The 25,522-nt window shown below is 41.2% G+C and overlaps 1 protein-coding gene across 5 annotated transcripts in view; it reads left to right on the top strand.

Annotated features, from left to right (window-relative positions):
- Nucleotides 1–25,522, top strand: part of P4HA2 (prolyl 4-hydroxylase subunit alpha 2) — a 60,697-nt gene that overhangs the window by 20,418 nt on the left and 14,757 nt on the right. For 4 of the 5 annotated variants that reach the window (XM_043989598.1, XM_043989596.1, XM_043989597.1 and 1 more), the window contains exons 2-8: nucleotides 1,762–1,859; nucleotides 2,467–2,563; nucleotides 5,775–5,926; nucleotides 19,606–19,743; nucleotides 19,963–20,202; nucleotides 21,507–21,703; nucleotides 23,455–23,631. In XM_043989598.1, coding sequence (XP_043845533.1) covers nucleotides 1,778–1,859; nucleotides 2,467–2,563; nucleotides 5,775–5,926; nucleotides 19,606–19,743; nucleotides 19,963–20,202; nucleotides 21,507–21,703; nucleotides 23,455–23,631 — 1,083 coding nt within the window. In that variant the 5' untranslated portion in view covers nucleotides 1,762–1,777. The remainder of the gene's footprint in view (nucleotides 1–1,761; nucleotides 1,860–2,466; nucleotides 2,564–5,774; nucleotides 5,927–19,605; nucleotides 19,744–19,962; nucleotides 20,203–21,506; nucleotides 21,704–23,454; nucleotides 23,632–25,522) is intronic. The other variant, XM_043989599.1, reaches the window with a different exon arrangement.

Genomic DNA, 25,522 nt, shown 5'->3' with positions numbered 1-25,522 from the left:
GCCTTCTATATGTGATGATCTCTAATTTATTATATATGTAAATCAATCTATCTATAAATCTATTTTTATTTTATCATAAATTAGATTTAGATATTGAATGTGCCTTAGTTTTTCTTACCAATAAAATAAAGGGGTCAGACTAGGCTGAGGTACAAATGAGTTAATATATGTAAAGCACTCTGCTAACCTTAAAGCCCAATTTAAATACTAATTATTATTAGTATCATTATTATGAAATAAATTGCCCAAGGTAATATAAATAATAAATAGAGACCGGATTTGGAAGATCTGTTTTTCCAACTCCTCCTTGCTTGGAGAAGATCTTACCTAAATGAGACTGAGCAAGAATTAGTGCTCATAGCTTTTTTTTTTTTTTCCCCTTGGCAAATTGTTTGGGTTTTCCCATGCGTCAGAGGGAAAAGTTCTCCAATCATTGAAAAATTGGGGGAGTTAGACTGAAATCATGGTTTGATTGGCTGGAGAAGCTTCAATTGTTCTTTGGGCCACCCAGCTGAACCTTACAATAAGCATTTATTTTATGCTAAATGCTAGGGATATAAATTTTTTAAATGAGAGATTTCCCTTTCCTCAAGTAGCTTCTTAGAACTTCTTAAGTTTTTGCCTAGACTCTCCTGGCTTCTTATTCTTCCTCCTGTTCAGACCATCCCTGCTGCCCAGATATGTTTTGTTTCTTTGTTTTTTGGTAAGTCCAAATGCTTCTGCTACTGCCAGATCTCACCTGAATATACTTCTGCCGCTGCCTTTTGTTTGGGGCAGGGCAGTTAGGTAGCTCAGTAGATAGAGCGTTGACCATGGATTTAGGAGGACCTAAACTCAAATCTAGCCTCAGACACTTGACATTTATTAGCTGTCAGCAAGTCACTTAAATATCTCAAATATCCGGGACCATCTCCATACATACTAATGTATAACTTGCTACTAGACCCAGATGGCTCTGGAGGAGAGAAGGAGGTTGCTGACTGCACAGCCCTCCTTTACTTAAATTCAATTCATTGCAAGTCATGACATCACCCCCATGTCATGGTCCACTTCCAGAATGAAGGACAAACAACAAGAACGACAACAATTGCTTGGGGCCAAGACCCAAAGATGAGTAAAAGAGCTTCCTCTAACTAGGACATTGGAGCAAGACATTTTATCTGCATACAACTGCTGATTGAGCCCCAAAGATGATAGGAAAGCAGTTCCAGGCTCTGTATCTAGCTCACCCCACCACGCTACTTGTTCCCTAAATCAGTGTCAGAGTCTAGCAGAGGCTTCCTGGGAAGGAAGAGCCTCTTATGGAGGACTCTACCATTTGTTATTTGCTTAGAGTGTTCCAGTCACTTCCTGACTTGAAGGCCAGGGTGTGCTCTAATTTCTGTTGAGTTTTTATATAACAAAAGGTGAATCACTGCTTCTTTCTGCATCTCAGTCTCTCTACTTGTAAAAATAAGGCATGGGAGGGGCAGCTAGGTGGTGCAATGGATAGAGCACTGGCCCTGGATTCAGGAGGACCTGAGTTCAAATCTGGCCTCAGACACTTGACACTTACTAGCTGTGTGACCTTGGGCAAGTCACTTAACCCCAATTGCCTCACCAAAAAAAAAAAAATTTAAAAAATAAGGCATGGGACTAAACGATTCTTTTTTATATGATGAGTTTTCCATTTGAATGTGAGTGTGTGCATCTCTGCACTTGTCTCACCTTACTGCTCTGGTGGGCTAATGCTAATGACAGTCTTATTTAACTGTCTTACAGGCTGACATCTGTGACCATGAAGTCTTGGATCTCCTCCTTGCTGCTGGCCTGGGTCAGCATCCTGCACTGCACATGGGCTGAGTTCTTCACCTCAATCGGTATGCTCTAGTCTGAGAAATCCCAAACGTTAATCTCATCTACCCTCTCCTTTTAGACCTGATCAGGGTCTTGGTTCTTTGTTGGATTGGGATGGGGGGGACTGACAGGTTCCCATCACACTCCGTATTGGAGAGGACCATCAGAGGGTGGGGCTTTGGAGACTTGATGACATCCTATATATCACTAAAGGGTCAAGACTGAGCCTGTGGCAAGGACTCATGTCAGATGGATGGTCTCTTTAGATACTCAAATAGAAACAGGCTACTAAGCCATATGTAAGAATCCCTTTGGGCTATATACTGACTTATAAAAAGCCAAAAATTACAATTATCTGTATTTTATTGGATTTTTTCTTTTTTTGTGTGGATTTTATTTTATTAAATATTTCTCAATTACATCTTAATCTAGTTTGGGCTCCATTTGAGAGTGTTGTGGGCCTACAATGCCCAGTGGGCTCTGTATTTGACACCTCTCTACTACAACTCTGGCATCCCTGCTAAAGTTGTCCCTCTGTTGGTCCACCCAGACATTTATTCATGTAGGTACCTAGAATCAGGGTGAGAGTTGGCTCTGAAGTTATTTTTTTAAATTATTCTTGCTCTTCAGGGCAGATGACAGACTTGATTTATGCAGAGAAAGACCTGGTTCAATCTCTGAAAGAATATATCAGAGCAGAAGAAACCAGACTCTTCAAGATTAAAAGGTAAATCATACATTCCTTCATCAAACATCTATTGAACAGGGCAGCTAGGTGGCGCAGTGGATAGAGCACTGGCCCTGGATTCAGGTGGACCTGAGTTCAAATCCAGCCTCAGACACTTAACACTTACTAGCTGTGTGACCCTGGGCAAGTCACTTAACCCCAATTGCCCCGCAGCAAAAAAAAAAAAATTTAAAAAAATCTATTAAACAATTATTCTCTGCTGGCTGTGTTCTTGGGAATATAGGAAGATGAATGAGACTCACAATTTGGTGAAGTAGTGGTGCTACTGAGCTGGCTAGTGGGACATTTATCTGCAAATAGCTTCTGATTCATCTGCTAGAGGCCTGGCCATGAATAAGAGTTAGTTAAAACAAAGGCATAAATAACTTATCACAAATAGTAGTCAGGAACGTAAGCTACTAATGAGGAACTTTGAGTTCCAGGGAAGGAGGTATATTTCCTGGTTTGGAACATGATGGAAAGCTTCATGTGAGAGCTGTGAGTGAAGGCATTTGAAGTATGATGAAAGCAAAGGCATAGGAATAGAAATGCATGAGATAAGTATGGGGGGCTGAGAGGGGCAGCTGGGAGCAGTCAAGCTGGACAGAAACTTAAAAATTATTAGTAGTAAAACCTCAAGGCACAGTGGATAAAGCAGTGGCCCTGGATTCAGCAGGACCTGAGTTCAAATCCAGCCTCAGATACTTGACACTTACTAGCTGTGTGACCTTGGGCAAGTCACTTAACCCTCATTGCTCTGCAAAAATAAATTAAAAAATTTAAAAACAAACAAACTCAAAGGCCGAGCATGTGGTAAATTTCCAAGCAACCCCCCAATTCAAACTATTTGTACCTCAATTAGATGGGAGAGAAAGGGAAAAAGTTGTCAAAGTAAAATCAAACAAATTAATAAACACACCATAGAGAGAAAATGCGGGAAGAGTGGTGAATTTAGAGTCAGAATAAAGTCAGAATAATATTATTTGGACTTAGATTCTATTCATGTGACCCATGGCAAGTCTCTCGAGCCTTTTGGGCCTCAGTTTCCTCATCTGTAAAATAAGGCGTTTTGATTGAATGATCTCCAAAGTCCTGTCCAACACAAAATCTGATAGACAAATATACTGCGTGTGTTTGTGTGAGAGAGACAGAAACAGATTTTTCTTTACTTTATATGCATATACATATGTATCTATACATACACAAATACATAAATACACACATATATACAAGTATACTGTCAACAGGAAATCACACTTTCACAAAACTTATGTGAAAACTAGGTTTATTATGTAATGATTGGAATGACGCCACCTGCTGGAGACTTACTATAGAAAAGTTCTGCCATGAGGAGAAGGCTTCTGAGGGCAAGCCATGTGGTTTACAATTAGAAGAGGAATAAACATGTGTGTGGAAATCAAAGCCAGGGCAAAGATTCATAGTTTGTTTGCATTTTTATAATAGCAGGATGAAGGGAGGAAGGGATACCTGGAAGGGGCATGACGTGGGAGAGGGAACAGTACAGTACAGGTACAGGACACCAAGACCACTCCCCATGGAAAGGAGCAAGGTGATGGCAAAAGACTTATTCTTTTCCCTTGGGAACTGCTAAACTATGAAGATACGGTGAGGCTGCTTCTCTGCAAAGGACCTCAGCCACATAAGCAGTATCCCAGCCTGGCGCAGACTGGCTGGCGCCTGTCTTGCCTCCCAAGGACACACCGGGAGTCCAGCTTGGGGTACACCAACAAATTATGTCAGCTCAGGGGGAGCTTCATCCTTGACACATGCAGGGCCTTCTGCATGCTCTGAGTCCAGTGTTTCTGGAAAATATGACAACTCAAAAAGACAGGTTAAGTTGGATTCGGGGCAACAATACACATAAGTATATATACATATACAGATGTGTGTACATGCATATATGCACATTATCTGTCTCTTGGCAACTTCTTATTTTTTGTTCTTTGGGACAAGCTTTTGTCTAGGTGAGTAAACAAGTACATTTGAATCTGGTGGAAATGAACAGGATTGGGAAGACACTAATATACATACACAGACATAAATTTATACATATATATTTATATTACTGTTTTCCCAAACCTGTTTCTGTGTGTATGTGTGTGTATTTGTAGACCATGAGCATTCTAGGTCTGCTGATCTGTCATTTTCTTTGAGTCTTACCTCATTTCTTTGTATTCCTCCCCCCTCCCCTCCCCTCCACCTTTTCAATTTTTTGTGGCACAATTGCATTCATATGCTTCAATTTATTTTCAGTCTTTCCTGGAAGACTTTCCAGGCCCTCTTTGATTTGCTTTCCACCCTGGGCCCACTTCAACCCCCTCCCCCTGACTTTGCTTGTGCTATGCCCCTAGCTTGGAATGCATTTTTTCCCCCTTTCCACTCGTCCAAGTCTTACTTTTTCTTTTTCTTTTGTTTTTTTGTTTTTTTGGTAAGGCAATTGGGGTTAAGTGACTTGCACAGGGTCACACAGCTAGTAAGTGTGTAAAGTGTCTGAGGCCAGATTTGAACTCAGGTCCTCCTGAATCCAGGGCCGGTGCTCTATCCACTGCGCCACCTAGCTGCCCCATTTTATTTTATTTTTTTTTTACTTTTTCTTAAAGAATCAACTTCAGGATTTCTCTCATTCATGAGACCTTTCCTAGCTTCTACTATCCACAAGGCTCTCAAGCTTCTGTTATACTTAGGATGCCAAGAAAACCACAAAAGGGATCATGAAGAGTCAGATACGACTGAAAAATGACTGAACAACATACCTACTATGACATATAACAGACACCTATGCACACACACACACACACACACACACACACACACACACACTATCTACCTCTCTGTGACTTTAACCCTTTGTTATTTGGGGCAAGTTTTCTCCTTCCATACGATAACCCTTCAGATGTCTGAAGACTCTTTAAGTCATCTATTTTATAAATTAAACATCCTCATTTCCTTCAATGTTTGAGTCCTCTTTCCATCTTTGGTTACTTCCTCTGGATATTTTCCAGCTTGTTGATGTTTCTCTTAAAACATCATGCCTAGATATGGATATAGTATTCCAGGTTGATGGTCTGACTTTTCAATGCCTATGTGGGTAAACAAGTCCATCTGAATCTGGTAGAAATGAACAGGATTGTGAAGACAATCTGAATTTAAGGAGAAAAATTATCTTTTCTGTGTCTCCCTCTCCCTCTAGCTGGGCTGAAAAAATGGATATTTTGACAAGCAAATCAACTTCTGATCCTGAGGGCTACTTGTCTCATCCAGTAAATGCCTACAAGCTGGTGAAGCGTCTAAACACAGATTGGCCAGCTCTGGAGCACATGGTCTTACAGGATTCAACCAGTGGTGAGCAGAGAAAGCTCTGTGTGTGTGTGTGTGTGTGTGTGACAGAGATACAGATAGATTGTATCGTATCTCTACTGTCATGCCAAGTGCATGCATGTACTTGTTTATTCAACAAATATTTGTCACACACCTACTCTACAGTTCTGATCCCAGGAGTGAAGTAGATATAGAAAAGAGTAAGATGTCTCTGCCCTCAGAAAGTTCATCATCAAGTAGGTTTGGAGCCCTGGCTGAGGCCTTGTTGGGCAGAGGAGCCCCAAGATTAGGTAAATTGAAAGGCCATTCAAGACCACAGAAAGAGATGTTGTGGAACAGGGGAACCACAGCTCCCTCGTCACTCATTAATATTTAGACATAGTATGTAATAAGTAGAATCCTAACTCCTTGTATGTCTAGAGATTCTGTTTTCAGAGTGCTTTCTGTTCTGTCGTGGTATTCTCACAATACTCTCTGAAGAAGGTAAGGGAGGAGTTACTGCATTCCTTTAACAGAGAAGTTAAATGACTTATTCCAGCCTTAAAACACAGAACTTGGAACTTTGCTCTCCCAACTCCTAGCCACGTGCTCTTCTTACTAGACTCTGCTATCTTCTTCTTTGAGTTTACAAAGCATATAAAATTGTAAAATTTGGCCAATTTTATTGTTTTTAAATATTGATGCATTCTATTTTTGCATCACAATTATTTCCTCAAATCCCCACCCCAGAATCAAACTGTTTCTTGTAACAAAAACAATTAAGCAGAAACAACCAAGTACAGTGCATCTGGCAATATGTGTAGCATTCTGCTCTTACCATCTCTCTGTTGACAGTTCTTAAATCTGCCTATTTTGCCTAACTTCTCTGCTGACTGTCAGTCTTGCATCTCCAGCTGCCTTTCAGATAAACTCAGTATTTCTAAAATTGAAATGATTATCTTTCCCCGTAACTCCCCTCTCCTTGTCTCCCCTTTTACCATAGAGGGCAACACCACCCTTCTAGTCCCCTAGGCTCATCACCTAGGTGTCATCCTCAACTTCTCACTGTCTCTCACCCTCTATATTGGATTTGTTGTCAAGGCCTGTCAATTTCACCTTTGCAACATCTTTCAGATACACCACCTTCTCTCCATCAACCCTACCACCACCCTTGGGCAGGCCCTAATCACCTCACACCTTGAGTATTGCAGTAGCCTTCTGGTGGGTCTGCCTGTCTTCAAGTCTCTCCCACTCCAATCTATTCTCCATTTAGCTGCCAAAATGATTTTACTAAAGCATGGGTTTGACCAGGTCAGCCCCTATTCAATAAATTACAGTGGCTTCTCATCACTTTCAAGATCAAATAAAAAGTCCTGTTTGGCATTCAAAACCCTTTATGACCTATACCCTTTCTACTTCTCTAGTCTTCTTATTCCTTACTCCCCTGCATGTACTCTTTAATCCAGTGGCATTGGCCTCCTTGGGTATTCCACAAACAAAACACTTCATCTCTCAACTTTAGGCATTTTCTTTGGCTTTTTGCCATGCCTGAAAATCACTCCCTCCTCATTTCTGCCCACTGCAGCACTAAGAGGTTAAATAACTTACTTAGGGTGATAACCAGAAAGCTTCAGAGGCAGGATTTGAACCCAGGTCTTCCTGATTTTGAAGATGCTAAACCATGATGTCTCTTGCTGCAGCAAGTAAGAGTAGAGGAAACTAAGCAATGACTCTAGGGTGTTTTTATGCAGTCTAGACGGTTTGGGTCAGGACAGCATGGCCATCTCTCCCCGCCCCCTACCCCGCCCTGCTTTCCTGACCCGTCCCTTGAGGACCCTGGGGTGAGGGCCAGCATTCTGAGGCAAGGAAGACAGCTTTAGTGTAAAGCAAAAAGTCCTGGACAGAGAGGCAGGATGTCTGAATTCCAGACCTTGGTTTCTTCATGTTTAAAATGAAGGGCTTGGTTCAGATGCTTGCCGAGGCTTTTCCCGGTTCTAATAAGTATGTGTGAATTTTTCCCTCTTCCCCAGCCAGTAGCACAGAGTAAGAAGATTCCCTGGTGAGAAATTCCATAGCTAGAGCCAGACCAAACTGAGAGGTAGGGGGAGGGGGAGGGGTGCATGTTCCTGGTGAGCTCATCCCTGTGTGGGGTCTGTGCCACTGCTGAGGTCACAGGCAGCCCAGAGCCCTTTTCTAGGCTTTTCCAAAGCCTTCTCCTCGCATGGCAGCCTTTCCTGAGGTTTCTGACTATGAGCTAGTTATGAGGAAGACAAGAGATAAAACCGAATCCCAAACTCCTCTGCGAGGGAGTTTCTTTTTCTCTGCTCTTTTCCTGGGTTGATTCTTAGTGAGGGCTGGTGCTGAACTTTCAACCCCACATATGTTTCTAAATCGAAAGTGTGCGTGCGTGTGTGCGTGTGTGTGTGTGTGTGTGTGTGTGTGAATGTGAGTGTGAGTGTGAGTGTGAGTGTATAAGAGGGAGGGAGAGATGGAGAGAGGGACAGAGAGAGAAGAGAAGAGAGAGAGAGAAGAGAAGAGAGATAGAGACAAGAGAGCGAGAGAGAGAGAGAGAGAGAGAGAGAGAGAGAGAGTGTACTATCTTCAGATAAAACCATGAACAGCAGCATAGAGTATCTGAGAGAACAGACCTTCAGTATCATCCAATCCAGTTTTTTCATTTGAGAAAACTGAGGACTGGGTTACATTAGAATAGTACCAGTAACTCACAGTTACATTTTAAAAAAATGTCTTTTTAAACAAAGAATAAAAAAGAAAAACAAAGCACAACTGATTTTATGTGGGCAATATGCCATCCCTATAGCCTCTTGTCTCTGTAAAGACCAGAGAAAGGTCCATTTTCTCATCTCATCTCTGGAGCCAAGTTTGGCCATCATAATTAACAATGTTCAGTTTTTTTTCCTTATATTTGTACTTTTTAAAACCAGTGTCATATTGAGGAAAAGAATGCTAGAATTGGAGTCATGAAAAATGGGGTTAAGTCCTGACTGCCTCAAAGTATAAAATAAAGGGGGTTAGTCTAGATAATAATAACTATGATAATAGTACTTAAAGGTAACATTTATCTGGTGTTTTAAGGTTTGCAATGCCATTGACATAGATGATCCCAAAGATTCCTTTCCCTACTGCCATTTTGTGTTTCTAGGAAAGTGTGCTTTCAGAAACCTCTCCCTCCTTCGGTCTGCCAGAACCACCACTGATCTGAAGGCAACAAAGGAAAATTAGATCTCTCTGAGAGGCCTACACAGTATGGTCCTGACTCTCCTTTCTACACAATATGGCACCCCCTTGGAGCATTCTCATTGCCACAGTGTCTTGTGTTCACTCATGATTTAGGTGCACTGGAATATCATGGAGAAGATAGGGGCTCTCTCTGAAGCCCACGTTCTTTCTTTCTTACTTTTAAAAAAAATTTAGTAATAAACATTTTAATTTATAGTTCTGAGTTCCAAATTTTATCCCTTCTTCCCTCCCTTTCTTCCCCCCTTCCCCAAGGTGGTAAGCAATAGATATAGTTTATACATTTGCAATTATGTAAAACATTACTGTATTAGTCATTTTATACAAGAAAACTTGGATAAAAGAAAAAAACAAAAAGTCTGTGCTCAGTCAAGATCAGTCCTTTCTTTGGTGGTGCATAGTATGTTTCATCTTTAAACCATTGGGATTGTTTTGGATCATTGTACTGCTGAGAATAGTTAAGTCAATAATTCTTTTTTTTTTTTTTGTGAGGCAACTGGGGTTAAGTGACTTGTGCAGGGTCACATAGCTAGTAGGTGTTAAATGTCTGAGGCCAGATTTGAGCTCAGACCTCCTGACTCCAGGGCCGGTGCTCTATCCACTGCACCACCTAGCTGCCCCCAAGTCTTTAATTCTTTCCAGGCCCCTCTAAAATTATCCTGCTTGTCATTCTTATAGCACAATAATATTTCATCACCATCATATCTCACAGATTGTTTAGCCATTCCCCAATTGATGGGCATTCCCTTGGTTTCCAATTCTTAGCCACCACAAAAAGGGCTGCTATAAATATTTTTGTACAAAAAGGTCTTTTTCTTTTGGGGGGAATGTCTTTGGATTATAAACCTAGCAATGGTATTGTGGGATCAAAGGGTATGCACAATTCTATTGCCCATTGGGTATAGTTCCAAATTGCTCTCCAGAATGGTTTGATCTGTTCACAACTCCAACAGTGGATTTGTATCCCAGTTTTACCACATCCCCTCCAACATCCAATATTTTCCTTTTTTGTTATATTTGTCACTCTGATACATGTGAAGTGGTCCCTCAGAGTTGTTTTAATTTGTATTTCTCTGATCAATAGTGATTTGGAGCATTTTAAAAAATGACTATAAATAGCTTTCATTCATTTGTCTGAAAACTGCCTATTCAAATCCTTTGACCATTTACCAATTGGGGAAAGACTTTTATTTTTTATAAATTTGATTTAGTTCTCTATAAGTTTGAGAAATGAGGCCTTTATTTGAGATACTTCTTTCAAAAATTTTTCCCAGTTTCCTTTATAATCTTGGTTACATTAGTTTTGTTCATGCAAAACCCTTTTAATTTTATATAATAATTTTACATATTAAAACTATCTATTTTACATTTTTTATTTCTCTCTATATCTTCTTTGGTTCTAAATTCTTCCTCTGCCCATAAATCTCATAGATAAACTATTCAATGCTCTCTTTATTTGCTTATGCTATCACTCTTTAAAAATTTTTATTTTTATTTTTGCAGGGCAACAGGGGTTGTCACTTGCCCAGGGTCACAAAGCTAGTAAGTGTCAAGTATCTGAGGTCACATTTGAACTCAGGTCCTCCTGAATCTAGGGCCAGTGCTTTATCCACTGTGCCACCTAGTTGTCCCTGGGTATCACTTTTTTTTTTTTCAGCAACAAACATTTATTTTATTTTCCAGTTACATGTAAGGGTAGTCTTCAACATTCATTTCCGTAAGATTTAGAGTTCCAAATTTTTCTCCCTCCCTCCCTCCTTTTCCTCCCCCCTCCACAAGATCACAATCAGGTTATATATGTACAATCCACAAGTGTTCTTTTTATCAGTTCTTTCTATAGGGGTGCATAGTAAGCTTCCTCATTAGTTCCTTGGGATTGTCTTGGATCATTGCACTGCTGAGAGTAGTTAAGTCATTCACAATTGCTCATTGAACAATACTGCTGTCACTACGCACAGTGTCCTCCCAGCTCTGCTCACTTCACTATACATCGATGTTCATTAGTCTTTCCAGGTTTTGGGGGGATCATCCTGTTTGTCATTTCAGTAGCAAAAGACCATTCCACCACAATCATATAGCACAGCTTTTTCCATCATTCCTCAATTGATAGACATTTCCTTGATTCTCAATTCTTAGCCTCCACCAAGAGTTGCTATAAATATTTTTTGTACAATTTTTCCCCCTTTTCTCTTTTTCATGATTACTTGGTATTACTCTTAATGTGTAACTCATGTACCCATTTTGACTTTATTTTAGTATATGGTGTGAGATGTTGGTCTCCACCTAGTTTCTGCCACACTCCATGGTGTTCTTTCAAGATTGCTCAGGGACCTTCTTCAGGCAGGTTGAACCTGGTTGCTCCTTAGGAGGTTGAGGTCTGAAGAGACTGTGCACACTATTGGCTACATAGCCTCCACATTATGAACCTTTTCTCTGCCCATCCTCAGTCTCCCAGTCTCCTTACTTCTAAGCCCCTTTCTGGTTTCTCTTACCTTCTTATTCTACCTTGGTTGAATAGACCCCATGGTCAACTTCAAACTGTTTAAATGACAGGCTCACTACCACTCTAATATCTTTGCCCCCTTAACCCTCTTTCTCTGCCAGTCTCAAACTCTGAGCACTGGATAGCATCTTCTCTCTCTTGAGCCACCAACCTCAAAACTACACTGATTTTGTCCACAATAGAAATTCAGCTGACACTGATTAAAAACCTACTATATGCAGAGCATCATCCCACAGCATCACTTCAACTGTTCTCTGGTTGCCAGCTTCCCAGCTCTGTCATTGTTTTCCTCACAGAGCTATGGCAGTCTTTCTCCTCTTTGTTCATTACCCCAGCTGTCTCCCCCCATTCTTCACAACTATGCTTCCCACTGTACTTAAAAGATCAAGTCCATTCAATGAGAACACTCTTTTTATCTCAAAAATCTGTCTTCAATCAATCAACAAGCATTTGTATCTCTAGTACCTTGACCAATGTCTAGCACATGATGACTTTAATAAAGATAGAAATTAAATAGCCCCTGCTCTCAGAGAGAGAGCTAACAATCTATTGGGAAAGATGTATGTGTGTTTCAGTTGTATTCATCTCCTCTACTGTCACTGAGGAATAGGTGACTCTTTTTTTTTTTTTTGCAGGGAAATTGGGGTTAAGTGACTTGCCCAGGGTCACACAGCTAGTAAGTGTTAAATGTCTGAGTTCAGATTTGAACTCAGGTCCTCCTGAATCCAGGGCTGGTACTCTATCCACTGCACCACCTAGCTGCCCCATGGAATAGGTGACTTTTATTAACAACCCTTGGCAAGGGCCAAGAAGCCAAGAAGTTTGCCTACTTTCCCTGCAATAACTTCCCAGTGGGGTCAAGAGCTGACCCCTGGATGGGAATGTTTATTTCAGGATGCAACATAGAAAATGCTACCTACCCATAGGCATCTGTGCAGAATGAACTGCCATTCAGGCCATCTTGGAAGGGGACAAAGAGTTCTGGGCCATTGTCATTACCAGTAACTTCAAGAATGACTTTGCCATACCATGCAGAGCCTGTAGACAAGTAATGAGAGAGTTTGGAAAACTTTGGTATTTCTACATGACAAAAGCAGATAGTACAGTTGATGTCAGAATAGTCCATGAACTACTGCCTGTATAGTTTAGACCAGAAGACCTGCAGAAGTCCAAGTAAACCCTGAAGATGGAATTGTCCAATTGAGAACCTTTTCAACCACATAGGAGAAGTTTCACTCTCAGTATTGTCCAGTAGCATCACTCCCAGAGAAATATTGATATGAATCTATCCCAGTGATGACTAGGCCTGAAGCACTGGCTTAGGTTGGCAGTGCTGCTTTTGCCTCTCCTATTCAACCTATGGGCTTCTTTGCCATTTATTATTTGAAGTGCCTTGAACATACTGCATGGTGATAGTGGAGGGAGTGCCAGCCTGGAAGTCAGGAGACCTGTGTTCTATTCCTGGCTTTGTCTCTGACTTCCTTTGTGACCTTACAGTACGCATTTAGCCCTTCTAGGTTTCAGTTTCTTTTTCTGTCAAATCAGATTGTTGGCCTAAATCAGAGGTTCTTATTCTTTGTGTCCTGGACCCTTTGGAAAGTCTGGTGAAGTGTATGGACCCCTTCTTAGAAGAATGTTTTTAAATGCATAAAATAAAATACAAAAGATTACAAAGAAACCAGTCATATTGAAATACAAATATTAAAGTATTTATTAAAAAAACAACAAAAGTTGGAGGAAGCTAGGTGGTGCAATGGATAGAGCACCAGCCCTGGATTCACTAGGACCTGAGTTCAAATCTGGCCTCAGACACTTGACACTTACTAGCTGTGTGACCCTAGGCAAGTCACTTAACCCTCATTGCCCCGCAAAAACAAAAACAAACCCCGCCCCCCAAACCAAAAAACAACAAAAGTTCACAGAGCCCAGCTTAAGAACCTTTGGCTTAGATAGTCTCCGAGCTCTTTTCCAACTCAAACATTCTATGTATTGGGGTCCATACTGTGTATTATAGTTCAGCTTTAACATTTGTCAGATCTTCCCTAGAATTGTAGCCTTCATTGAACCCAGGTTCTAATTGGGAATCTACTGACAGCCAAGACCTTTTCCCCTGCCTCTACCTTCTATTGTGGTTGGGGTCATAAAGTAATATAAGGGAATTATCCAGTTACTATATTAATCCTACATAGTTGGAACCAAAATAATCACCCTTTGGTGGCCAATCTTTGATGACTTTAGTTGGAGCTATGGGAGCCAAGGTCACTGTGTATTTGTGGCTTGAGTCCAGCTTCCTCTCTGGATGCTGCACCTTACATTCAATGAGCTCTATTCCATTCACACCAAAGCCAAAACCAGAAGGTGTGGCTCCTCCCCAAATGTCACTCAAACAACCCCAAATGTCACACAACAGCCCAGAAAGGACACACAGCTCCGACATTTAAGTGACAAACATCAGAGCTTTATGTCCTTTCCTGGTTGTATGGTACAATTTGCATTGTCTTGCACTGGTCCTATCCAAGCACAAGCTTGGGAGGGAGATGTTCCTCCATGGTCCTAGTAACAGTGCTACTGTGCTAACTTATCAGAACCTCAATTTATCCTCTGGTTATCCTGACTAATTCTTTGATGATTCCACATTGTGGTTTTCTTATCTTCTTCCTGTAGCATCTGGCTAATTTCATGTACCAACTCCAAGGCCAAGGACCTACTAACTTTTCTATCTCTCATTTCTTTTCTTGAACCCTTGATATAATATACTTGTAGTATTACATTCTTTTTTTCCTGATAAAAGTATTTTATTATTTTCCATCTACATGTAGAGATAGTTTTCAACATTTGTTTACATAAGATTTCCAATTTCAAATTTTTATCCCTCCCTCCCCTCCCTCCATCCCTCTCCTAGACAGCAGGTAATCTGATATAGGTTATATATATATATATATATATATATATATATATATATATATATATATATATATATATATATATATAAAACATTAAACATATTTCTTCATTAGTCATGTTATAAGAGAAGAATTAGAGCAAGAAAGGAAAAACCTCAAAAAAGAAAAAACAACAGCACCCAAAACAAAAGAAATAGTTTGGTTCAATCAGCATCCATATTCCACAGTTCTTTTTTTCCCCCCTGGATTTGGAGGGGGTATTACATTCTTCTATTTTTTCATTTTTTTTATTCTGCTTGACTGATTCCTGGTGTCTCATGGATTCCTTATCTTCCAACTGTCCCACTTTAATTTTTAAGGCATTGTTTTCTTCAGTGAGATTATGCACCTTTTTTTCCATTTGGCCAAATGAATTTTTTAAGGCTTTGTTTTCTTCAGCTTCCTTTTCCAAGCTGCTGATTCTTTTTTCATAGTTTTCTTGTTTTGCTTTCATTTCTCTCCCCATTTTTTCTTCTACCTCTTGCAATTGATTTTTAAAATCCTTTTTGAGCTCTTCCAGGAAGGCTTTTTGTTCTTGCGACCAATTCACCTTCCCTTGTGAGGCTTCAGATGTAGACAATTTGAGGCTATTGTCCTCATCTGAGTTTGTGTTGGCTTCTTTCCTATTGATACAGAAGCTCTCAATGGAGAGGGCTCTTTTTTGCTTCTTACTCATTATTGCAGCTTATTTATTTATTCTTTAAGTTGAGGTCTGCTCTGGGGGCACCAGGGTCCCTGTTTTGGGCTTCTTGTGCAGGGGTATAGGTGCTGTGTGACCGGGCTTTTACTCTGAGGCCTTTATGGTGTGTGGAGATCCCCCACCCTGCATTTCCTGTCTGATTGCGCTCGGCCAGCCAGGCGCCAGACCCCGGCGTCTGATGCCGCCTGACCCGTTCGTCTCCCTCCCGGCCGGTGCAGGTAGGTTTTTCCACTGTCCTTCTTGGCCACCAGATTTTTGAACCAGGTTCCGGGAGCCTCAGTTGTCCGGCTGTGGCCCGCAGCTCCTGCTGACTTGCCCCGACCCCCTCGGCGCTGGGTTGCTGCCCTGTGCTGGGCCTCCCTTTTGCCCGAGTCAGACCAACCTTTTCCTGAAGTCTTCTAAATTATCTCTGGTTGGAGGACTGTGTCTCTCTGTCTCTTTGGAGGTTCTGTAGTTTCAGAATCCGTCCAGAGGCTTGATTTAATGTTCATTTTGAGGGAACAGAAGGAGAGCTCAGGCAGCTTGCTGCTTCCTCTCCGCCATCTTGGCTCCGCCTCCCGGGGGTATTACATTCTTAAAGATAAAGTTAATGAGGTTATTGTAAATATCATAGAGGGTCCTCTGCCCAGGCCTTGCTCACCCCAGCCCATAACCAATTTAGCTACTTGTTCACCATAATACTCCCCATTCTTTGATAAATACAATAGAATAAGGATAATCAACAAGTAAGACAAGTCAACAAGCATTTATTAAGTGCCTGCCATGTGCCAGACACTTTGGATACCAAGAAAGGCAAAAAAATAGTCCCTGCCCTCAAGGAACTTACAGTCTAATGGGGGAGACAACACACAACTATTTACAGACAAGATAAGACAGGATAAACTGCTGGTAGTCTCAGAGCAAAGGCACCAAGATTATGGAGGACTAGGGTACGGATCTGTTATTTCATTGCTATGGTGAACACTCAGATAAAGAAATTCCTTATACCAAGGCTGATCATCCCCTTCTCTGTAACTTTATAGTGTCAGAATAGTTTGGAACATTGAGGGCTTAAGGGATTGGTCTAGGCTTCCACAGTCAGTATGTATCAGAGGCAGGGCTGAAACTCAGATCATTCCAGGTTCAAGGGTAGATCCCTATTGTGATGTTTAAAATCTAATGTGGGTCCTAACATGCTCCCCCAAGTTTTGGGGGGAAACTGGCTAAGATTTACTGATAAATTCAGTAAGAGTTTAGGTTTTTAAGGATTTATTAAAGTGTATTAGAAGTTAGTGAAGAGAGAGAATGGAAAACCCTAGCTTTGATCTATTTGGTATAGCCAGAGAGAAACCCTTGCTTTTCCAAGGAGCCCACGTGAAGTTCTACTGCCAAGCCAATGCCTGAGGGGCCCTCTCTTTTTCTTTGTCTCTCTGCTGCCAAGCCAAAGTCTGAATGAAAAAGAGCAAGATCCAGGGAGCTACCCTCACCTTCCTACTTCCTGTCTCCCTCCTCGAAAGGGGAGGTCCTTCAAGCTGATTGGTTGAGGGTGGTCTCCTGTTGATGTTGTAGTCCACAGCTCCTGAGAACAACACCCCACTTAGGGCCAGCCAGGTGTGGTCTCGATTTAATCATTCTTAAGTAGGTTCTCAGTCAGTTTCTCAGTCTCACCCAATTCATTCAATTCCAAATCAAGCTTCAGGTGGGGCCCCTGGGTGCCTGCCAAATCCCATTATTTTATCACACTATCTACTATGCAACTTTGCCTCAAAAAATGTAGTAAGAGAGTAAATGATTACTATATACAAGAAACATGGTACATGGTCTAGAGTCCCAAATTGGTCCCCAGGTATCAGCCTGCATCATCATCTCCAAATGCATTATTTCACCTGTCATTTCCTTTCCTGTGGATGCCATGAGGTCACCTTTCATATACTTTATTTTTTTGTTTGTTTTTTGAGAGGCAAATGACTTGTCCAGAGTCACACAGCCTTTAAGTGTTTGAGGCGGGATTTGAATTCAGGTGGTCCTGATTCCAGGACCAGTGCTCTACCCACTGTGCCACCTAACTCACCCCCCCCACCTTCATATGCTTTAGAGGATTAATAAAAATCTAGGCAACATTTCTCCAGCATAGGTCAGTCGAACCCCTAGCCATAGTGAGATGACATCCAACCGACCAGACCTGAACAGAACACTCATCACCAAAGTCTTGACTTCAAAGTATTCTTGCCTATTGTGATTTCATTGTTGAGGGGTGCTCTGGGTGGGGAACTTCCTCTACCATTGTAGATTGGATTTACTCTGCAATTTTTAATCTATGGAATTGACTGGGGCAATGAGAAGTTCAGTGAGAGTTCAGCCCAGGGTCACAGAGCTAGGATGTGTGTCAGAAATGAGATTTGAATCTTTCTGATTCTAAGTCAAGCCCTCTCTATTCACTATGACCTATTACCTCTTAAAAAATTGTCTTAGGACTGGAAGCACCTGCCACAATCTTGTTAGTCCCTTAGGGGCCCAAGTTATTCAGTAATTGTCTACTAATTGAATCTGATTAAAAAAGAGTTATTCAGGGCCTGTTTCCTTGCCCAAAGGGCAATCAAACTGTGCATACTCTGATCCAGCAATATCACTACTAGGTCTATATCCCAAAGAGATCATAAAAATGGGAAAAGGACTTGCCTGTACAAAAATATTTATAGCATCTCTTTTTATGGTGGCAAAAAGTGAAATTGAGGAGATGTCCTTCAATTGGGGAATGGCCGAACAAGCTGTGCTATATGATTATGATGGAATACTATTGTGCTATAAGAAATGATGAGTAGGTAAATTTCAGAAAAACCTGGAAAGACTTACATAAACTGATGCAAAGTGAAATGAGCTGAACAGAAACACATTATATACAGTAACAGCAACATTATATAATGATCAACTATGAGTGACTTAGCTTCTTTCAGAAATATAATGATCCAAGATAATTCCAAAGGACTCAAGATGGAAAATGCTCTTCACATCCAGAGAAAGAACTGATAGATTCTTTTTTCCCCCATATAAATATTTTATTATTTTCCAGTTACATTTAGAGATAATTTTCTTTAAAAGTAATTATGGGTCCATGGTTATTGAGTCTTAATTTTGTAAATGTGTAATATTATAATTTCTCGAGTTCCTTGACCTCGAGAAATCCATTGTAATCATATCACTTGGTATGCCTTTTAAAAAATGCTTTCCTTTGCTCTTATGACTTTTTGAAAAAAATTTTTGTGGGGCAGTGAGGGTTAAGTGACTTGCCCAAGGTCACACAGCTAGTAAGTGTCAAGCATCTGAGGCTAGATTTGAACTCACATCCTCCTGAATCCAAGGCCAGTGCTTTATCCACTGCGCCACCTAGCGGCCCCCATTCTTATGACTTTTTAAAGTTAAATATTGGTTGGGGCAGGTAGGTGGTGCAGTGGATAAAGCACTGGCCTTGGATTCAGGAGGTCCTGAGTTCAAATCCAGCCTGAGATACTTGACACTTACTAGCTGTGTGACCCTGGGCAAGTCACTTAACCCTCATTGCCCTGCAAAACAAAAAACCAAAACAAAATGTTAAATATTGCTTAAATTCTCCATATGTAATTGGGATATTTTGTATTTTTTATTTTCTCATCTATATCACTGTTACTTTCACTATTTCAGCTGCTTCCTCTGTTTTGTTTTGTTTTGCTCTTTTGCTTTGGTAGATCTTTAATATTTTGTATGGTCTTTTTAGTTAATTTTCTTTCTTTGGTGTGAATTGTTTTTTATTTATTTTTATTTTTTGGCGGGGCAGGACAATGAGGGTTAAGTGACTTGCCCAGGGTCACACAGCTAGTGAGTGTCAAGTGTCTGAGGCTGGATTTAAACTCAGGTCCTCAGAACCAATCACAAATTATGCCATTTTGCCAGGGGAGTCCCTTTCTACTTTTCATTGTCTCTTATTTCTTCTACCTTCATAATAATGTCATTCCTCAAACCTCAAGATCATTAGCCCTCTTCTTTTCCCTCCTTGTGCTCTTTCATTTGGTGATCTCATCCAGTCATACAGTTTTATTTATCACTTCTATGCAAATGACTAACAAATCTATATATTAAGGAGTAAATGAGGTATAAGGTCAATAAATGTTTTAGAATTTCATTGGAGGGGGAGAGCACAGTGGGTTAATCAAAAAGGCTTCCTAAAGGAGGTAGAAGTTGATCTGGGAGGAGGAGGCTTTATTTACACAAAGGTCATCATCTTTGATCGCCTCAGACATCTCCTGTAAATATGCAAAATTTAGTTGCTGATTTATCTTTCTCTCTTCTCCCCTCCCTTTATGGGAAGGTTTTATTGCCAATCTCACCATGCAGAGACAATTCTTCCCCACAGAAGAAGACGAGACAGGGGCAGCCAAAGCTCTAATGCGCCTTCAGGACACGTACAAACTGGATCCTGATACTATTTCCAAGGGGGACCTGCCAGGTAATGGTTCTGAATTTCCCGTGTTCAACATTTCTTTGAAAAGAAACTTTTCAGGGGCCCCACCAGTGAGGGTCCATTCACTGTAGCTGCAGGGTCTTTTGGCAGTGTCTAGAAGGAAGTAGACTCTTTTGTCTCGAAACCACCCTTGGTATGTTGACTCTTGGGTGGTGGGAATGGTACCTCTGTGCTCAGGTGCTCACTGCTCTTCTTGCTCTCCAGGGACCAAGTACCGTTCCACACTGAGTGCAGATGACAGCTTCGGCATGGGTAAGACAGCCTACAATGATGGGGACTACTACCACACGGTTCTGTGGATGCAGCAGGCACTGAAGCAGCATGATGATGGCGAAGATGCCACCACATCCAAAGTTGAAATCCTGGACTACCTCAGCTATGCTGTCTTTCAGCTGAAAGACATTCACAGGGCAGTGGAACTCACTCGTCGCCTGATTTCTCTTGGTAATTTGCTGTGATGTGCTCTCTAGGACTGGAAAGGGGTAGTTGGGCCACCCCCATGGTTGCTTCTCATATCATAATGTGGAGACTGGACATAGCACAGAGTCAGAGCAGATGTTGGTGTTTCCTTGTATTGAACCAGGAAAAGATGGTGTTTCAACCCAGTGACATTTGACTCTATAACTAAGTATATGATGACCTCTGACCTTGGCTATAGACTGATATCCTAGACTCCAGCACAGTCTGACCCTTTAATCCTAGTCAGAGACAAAATAGTAACTACAACCATAGCTGTTATTCACTGGGTACCTTGTAGCCAGAAAAAAATATATACAATGTGTTGCATTATTTTTTTTGTTTATTTGTTTATTTTGCACAGGGCAATGAGGGTTAAGTGACTTGCCCAATGTCACACAGCTAATAAGTGTTAAGTGTCTGAGTCCAGATTTGAACTCAGGTACTCCTGAATCCAGGGCTGGTGCTTTATCCACTGTGCCACCTAGCTGCCTCTGCATTATTGTTAATGGAGGCATACTGGGAAGCCAAAGTATCAAATATGTTAACAGGGAATCAAAAGGTGGGTGGCAGGGCCCCTTTTTCATGGAGCAATTGCAATTTAAACAAGAATCTATTTGATGTCTGCTTTGAGCCCAGGCACTACAGTGGACATCAAGGGCACAAAGATAAAACCAAAATAACTCTTGCCCCCAAGGAGTTCATGTTTTATTGGGGTAAAATTGAGTATTAGGCGTAAGCCTGGGAGGGACAGCAAGAAAGGCGATGCTGATAGCGACACTTCCAAAGAGAATCTGGCTAAGTCTCTCCCTTTCTTCCTTTCACCCTCTCTGTCCTGATGAAGGATGCACTCTTGATGACCAGATAATAATAACTCACCTCTAGCTTTGTAAGGTTTGCAAAGGGGTTGGCCTCTCTCCATGGAGAGGTTTGGGGGCTGAGGGGTAACAGCCCAGTATTGAAGCAGCTGACTCTTCCATCATGATTCTGAGCCACTGCCCTATGGGGAGAGAAGCCCTGGATGCAGGAAGAGCTCCATCAGCTCTTCTGTTACTAACATGGGCAGCAGCTGCTACTGTTCAAGTGTGGGGCATCTGCATTTGCATTTGGGTTTGGCAGGACTTCGGTCACATTCTAGTCTGGGTTGTGTATTTCCTCTGCCTGTGACAAAAACATTGGGTACAACCAGGCCCTGGAGAGTTGGAAAGTTCCTTCCAAAGGAGTTTCTCCAGATGTCTCCACAGATCATCTGTGGTTTCCTCATCTTTTCAAATCTCTCTTTTTTTTCCTAGACCCTAGTCATGAAAGAGCTGGGGGGAATCTGCGATACTTTGAGAAGCTGTTAGAGGAAGAAAAGCTTGAAAAGAGGTTAAATAAGACTTCAGAGGCTGAACCAGCAGTACAGGGAGGCATCTATGAGAGACCTTCAGACTACCTGCCCGAGAGAGATGTCTACGAGGCCTTATGTCGAGGGGAAGGCATTAAACTGGTGAGACCAAATTACAGAATCAAAGGAGTTGGGAGCTGGAAGGGACCTTGGAAATAGTGACCTTATTTTATAGGGAGGAATCTGAGGCTTAGAGAGGTGAAGTGACTTGCTCCAGGGTACACAACTAGGCAGTGGAAAAGCTAGAACTAAAATCCAGATCTTTTGATTTCTAGTCTGGTATTTTCCCCTTTCTCTGCCATCATACAACTATCATAGAATAGGCATGTGGCTATTCTGATATATATATGTAAACTTATATATATTTATATGTATACATATATATATATATATATATATATATATATATATATATATATATATATATATATATATATATATATATATATATATATATATATATATAAAATTTTTTTTTAACAAGGGACTGCAGAATCCTGGTCCTAGGTTAGATATAACACATGAGCTGTGAGTCTCAATATGGAAACCAGAAACTCAAGCAAATACTGTCCCAAGAATTCACCATTTTGGTGATGCCTTTTTGAATTTAGTTTTGAAAGCTTCTGGGAGGAAGAAGCCAGAAGAATTAGATCATCCATGGGAGGAAGTGCCACTGGCTGGATCAAGATATACAGTTGCTAGTGGCCTTTTATCTTTCTCTATAAATGACAAGTGTAGACAATACCTATTCCTTTAGGGATTTTTCTATTGCCTTTTTTTATAATGAATGAGCTTGCAAATAAGCAGTTTTGGATGTGGCTATCCTCCTGCTAGGAAGTCCATCATTATTTAAATTGGTGTGATTAGAGTTTGGTTTTGTCCATAGGATCACAGATATAAAGCCAGAAAGGACCTTAGAAGTCATCTAGTCCTTAGAAATAAAGAAACTGAGGCCCAGGAAGGTTTTTAAGTTGATAAAGGGAGTAAGTGGGATTTGAACCAAGGTCTTCTGACTTGGGCAGCTAGAGAGTGCAGTGGATAGAGCACTGGCCCTGTAGTCAGAAAGACCTGAGTTCAAATCTGACCCCAGACACTTACTATCTGTGTAACTCTGGACAAGTCATTAAACCCTGTTTGCCTCGGTTTCCTCATCTGTAAAATGAGGTGGACAAGGAAATGGCAAACCATTCCAGTATCTCTGCCAAGAAAACCCCAAATGGTGTCATGAAGAGTTGGCCATGACTGGAATGACTGAACAACAACTTCTGACTCTAGATCCAATGCTCTTTTCTTTGTATCACAGTTTTTGTCACATCCACATATTTTCTTTGACTCGCTTCTAAAGCTGCTTTACTTCCTGAAGCTGTAACATAACTGGAATGGTATATTTAGAAAATGAAACTCCTTTTTGTTATAGCCAGAACTGTTAAATTGCCTGCTTTTGAAAATAATTGCCACAAAACTTATACATTCAGTTGTTTTGAGGCATTCCCCTGTCGTCACTAGCCTGGTTATGAGAGACAATTACTTGGAGTTAAAACCAGGTGAATTATTAAAAATTGCACTTATATCATGATCATGCACAGGCAAGGATAGCTGAGGTGACTGCTTATGGCTTCATAGGGATCTATTTCCTGGAGATGCTGTACTCTGAAAAACTAAACTTGCACAGATCCATAGGACTTTCCATCTACCCATTAGTCCTTTCACGATGCAACTAAATGGTGTGGCTTCGTTGGCATGGGTTGGAGGGGTAGGACATTTCAGTCATTTAGAGCCTCCGGAGGCTCAACCATGGGAAGTGCCTGCTGGCTGACCAAAGCATGGTACTTATTTCTCTGTGTCCCCGACAGACACCCCGGCGACAGAAGAGACTTTTCTGTAGATACCATGATGGCAACAGGACACCTCAGCTGCTGATTGCACCCTTTAAGGAGGAGGATGAGTGGGACAGCCCACACATTGTGAGATACTATGACATCATGTCAGACGAAGAGATCGAGAGGATCAAGGAAATTGCTAAGCCTAAGGTAGGTGGCTCTGTGTTTCCCTCATTTTTCCTTTTTGTTCCCAAGGGATTTTCTTTGTGATACTGTTGGGGGAAAAAATTAAATATTTTAAAAAAGTAAATGTTTCATGAAAAACTTGAGAGGTAGCCATGGTATAGTGAATAGAAAATTGGCCTCAGTCCTTCCTACAATAGCTATGTGCTGGATGACTGTAGAGAAATCACTTGACATTTCAGTGCCCTAGGCCAGGGCCGTTTAAACTTTTTCCATTCTTTTTTTTTTTTTTTGTGGGGCAATGGGGGTTAAGTGACTTGCCCAGGGTCACACAGCTAGTAAGTGTCAAGTGTCTGAGGCTGGATTTGAACTCAGGAACTCCTGAATCCAGGGCTGGTGCTCTATCCACTGCGCCACCTAGCTGCTCCCCACCCCCACACCTTTTCCATTCTTGATCCCTTTTTGCTCAAGAAATTTTTATGTGATTCCAGGTATATAGGTGTATAAAATAGGTATACATAGTGATAATATACATAACCTTTTAGTGTTGCCAAATTTTTCAGTTATGCCATCCCATATGGGGTTGAGACCTGCAGTTTAAGAAGCTAGGCCCTAGGCAACTCCCTAAGCCTACAAGATGCATAGGAGAGGCCGATTTAAATTAGTAGACAGTTTCCTCACTGAGAATTCCCTTTAATGATTAAATTACAGATTCCAAAAAAAGAGTAGAAAAGTTAAAAACATTGAACATCAGTTCAACTAAGTTTGCATAGCAACTATTTACATTTTAATTAATTTATTGAAATGAAACCCAAGTTCTTAGCAGAGGATGAGAGACTGGATTCATTCCTCTCTCTTCCATACATCAACCACTTGCTTTCCAGAGCAACCCAGAGATTAAAAAAAAAGTCCCTATTTGTAGATATCCTAATAAATGGGAGGCAGGGTAGACAGAACTCTCCCTCTGTTTGATCTGGAGGATCAGGCACTTGGGTCTCAAACTGAGCCTTGGGAAGGTGTTTTGGAACAGACATGCTTGGCATGAATCACACCTGTTTATGTGGTCGAGACATAGTCACAGCCAAGGTGTTGTGCCAAGAGGGCCCAGTGGGATATTCCTGGGAATCGATGATGGTCTTGCAGGGGTCAGACAGTAGCAAGCTCAGTCACTTGGTCCTTCTAAATCATTCAACCCACGACCTTTGTAAACAGCTCCTGGAAAGGAGAGCAAGTGAATGCATGTCTCAGGAGATGTGAGTTACATTTGGATGTTTGGATGTCCCTAACAGCAAGTTTTCTTTGAGTGTTAGCCAGAAAACCGATCCCCATCTGCTAAAAGAATCATACCCTGGTGAACCTGGATGTGTGCCCTACTACCATCTCATAAATATATGAAATTCATTCCAGGGACTGTGTGAAGTGAGCATAGATGGAAATTCAAAAGGTTGCTTTTATAGGGTGTTTCCTCAGGCCAAGGAATGAGCTGGTGGCAGACATAAGCTATTTTTGAACACCCATTGAGGATACCCTTAACGCTCTCATTTTTCCTTTCTTGAGGTTTGTTTTGGGAATTAGCAATGAGTTTCTGAGGTCTTTTCCAGCTTGAACATCCTGTGTTTTGTCATTTGTACCCAGATTCACGCTGTGTGACAGTATAGCACCTCAGAGGTCAAGTTTCCAGATTCTGCTGGGAACATTTTGAGAGAGAGAGAGAGAGAGAGAGAGAGAGAGAGAGAGAGAGTGTGTGTGTGTGTGTGTGTGTGTGTGTGTGTGTGTGTGTCTGTATGTCTGTGTGAAAGAGAGACAGAGACAGAGAGATAGACTGACAAAGAGAGCATGAGTGAGAGAGAGAGAAATAGAGACAGAAAGACAGAGAGATAGACAGAGGGAGATACAGAGAGACAGACTGACAGAGAGA

This window comes from Dromiciops gliroides, chromosome 2 (assembly GCF_019393635.1).
Source record: "Dromiciops gliroides isolate mDroGli1 chromosome 2, mDroGli1.pri, whole genome shotgun sequence".
Classification (NCBI taxonomy): domain Eukaryota; kingdom Metazoa; phylum Chordata; class Mammalia; order Microbiotheria; family Microbiotheriidae; genus Dromiciops; species Dromiciops gliroides.
The sequence above is the reverse complement of the archived record's forward strand: the minus strand, read 5'-3'. Positions and strand labels throughout refer to the sequence as shown.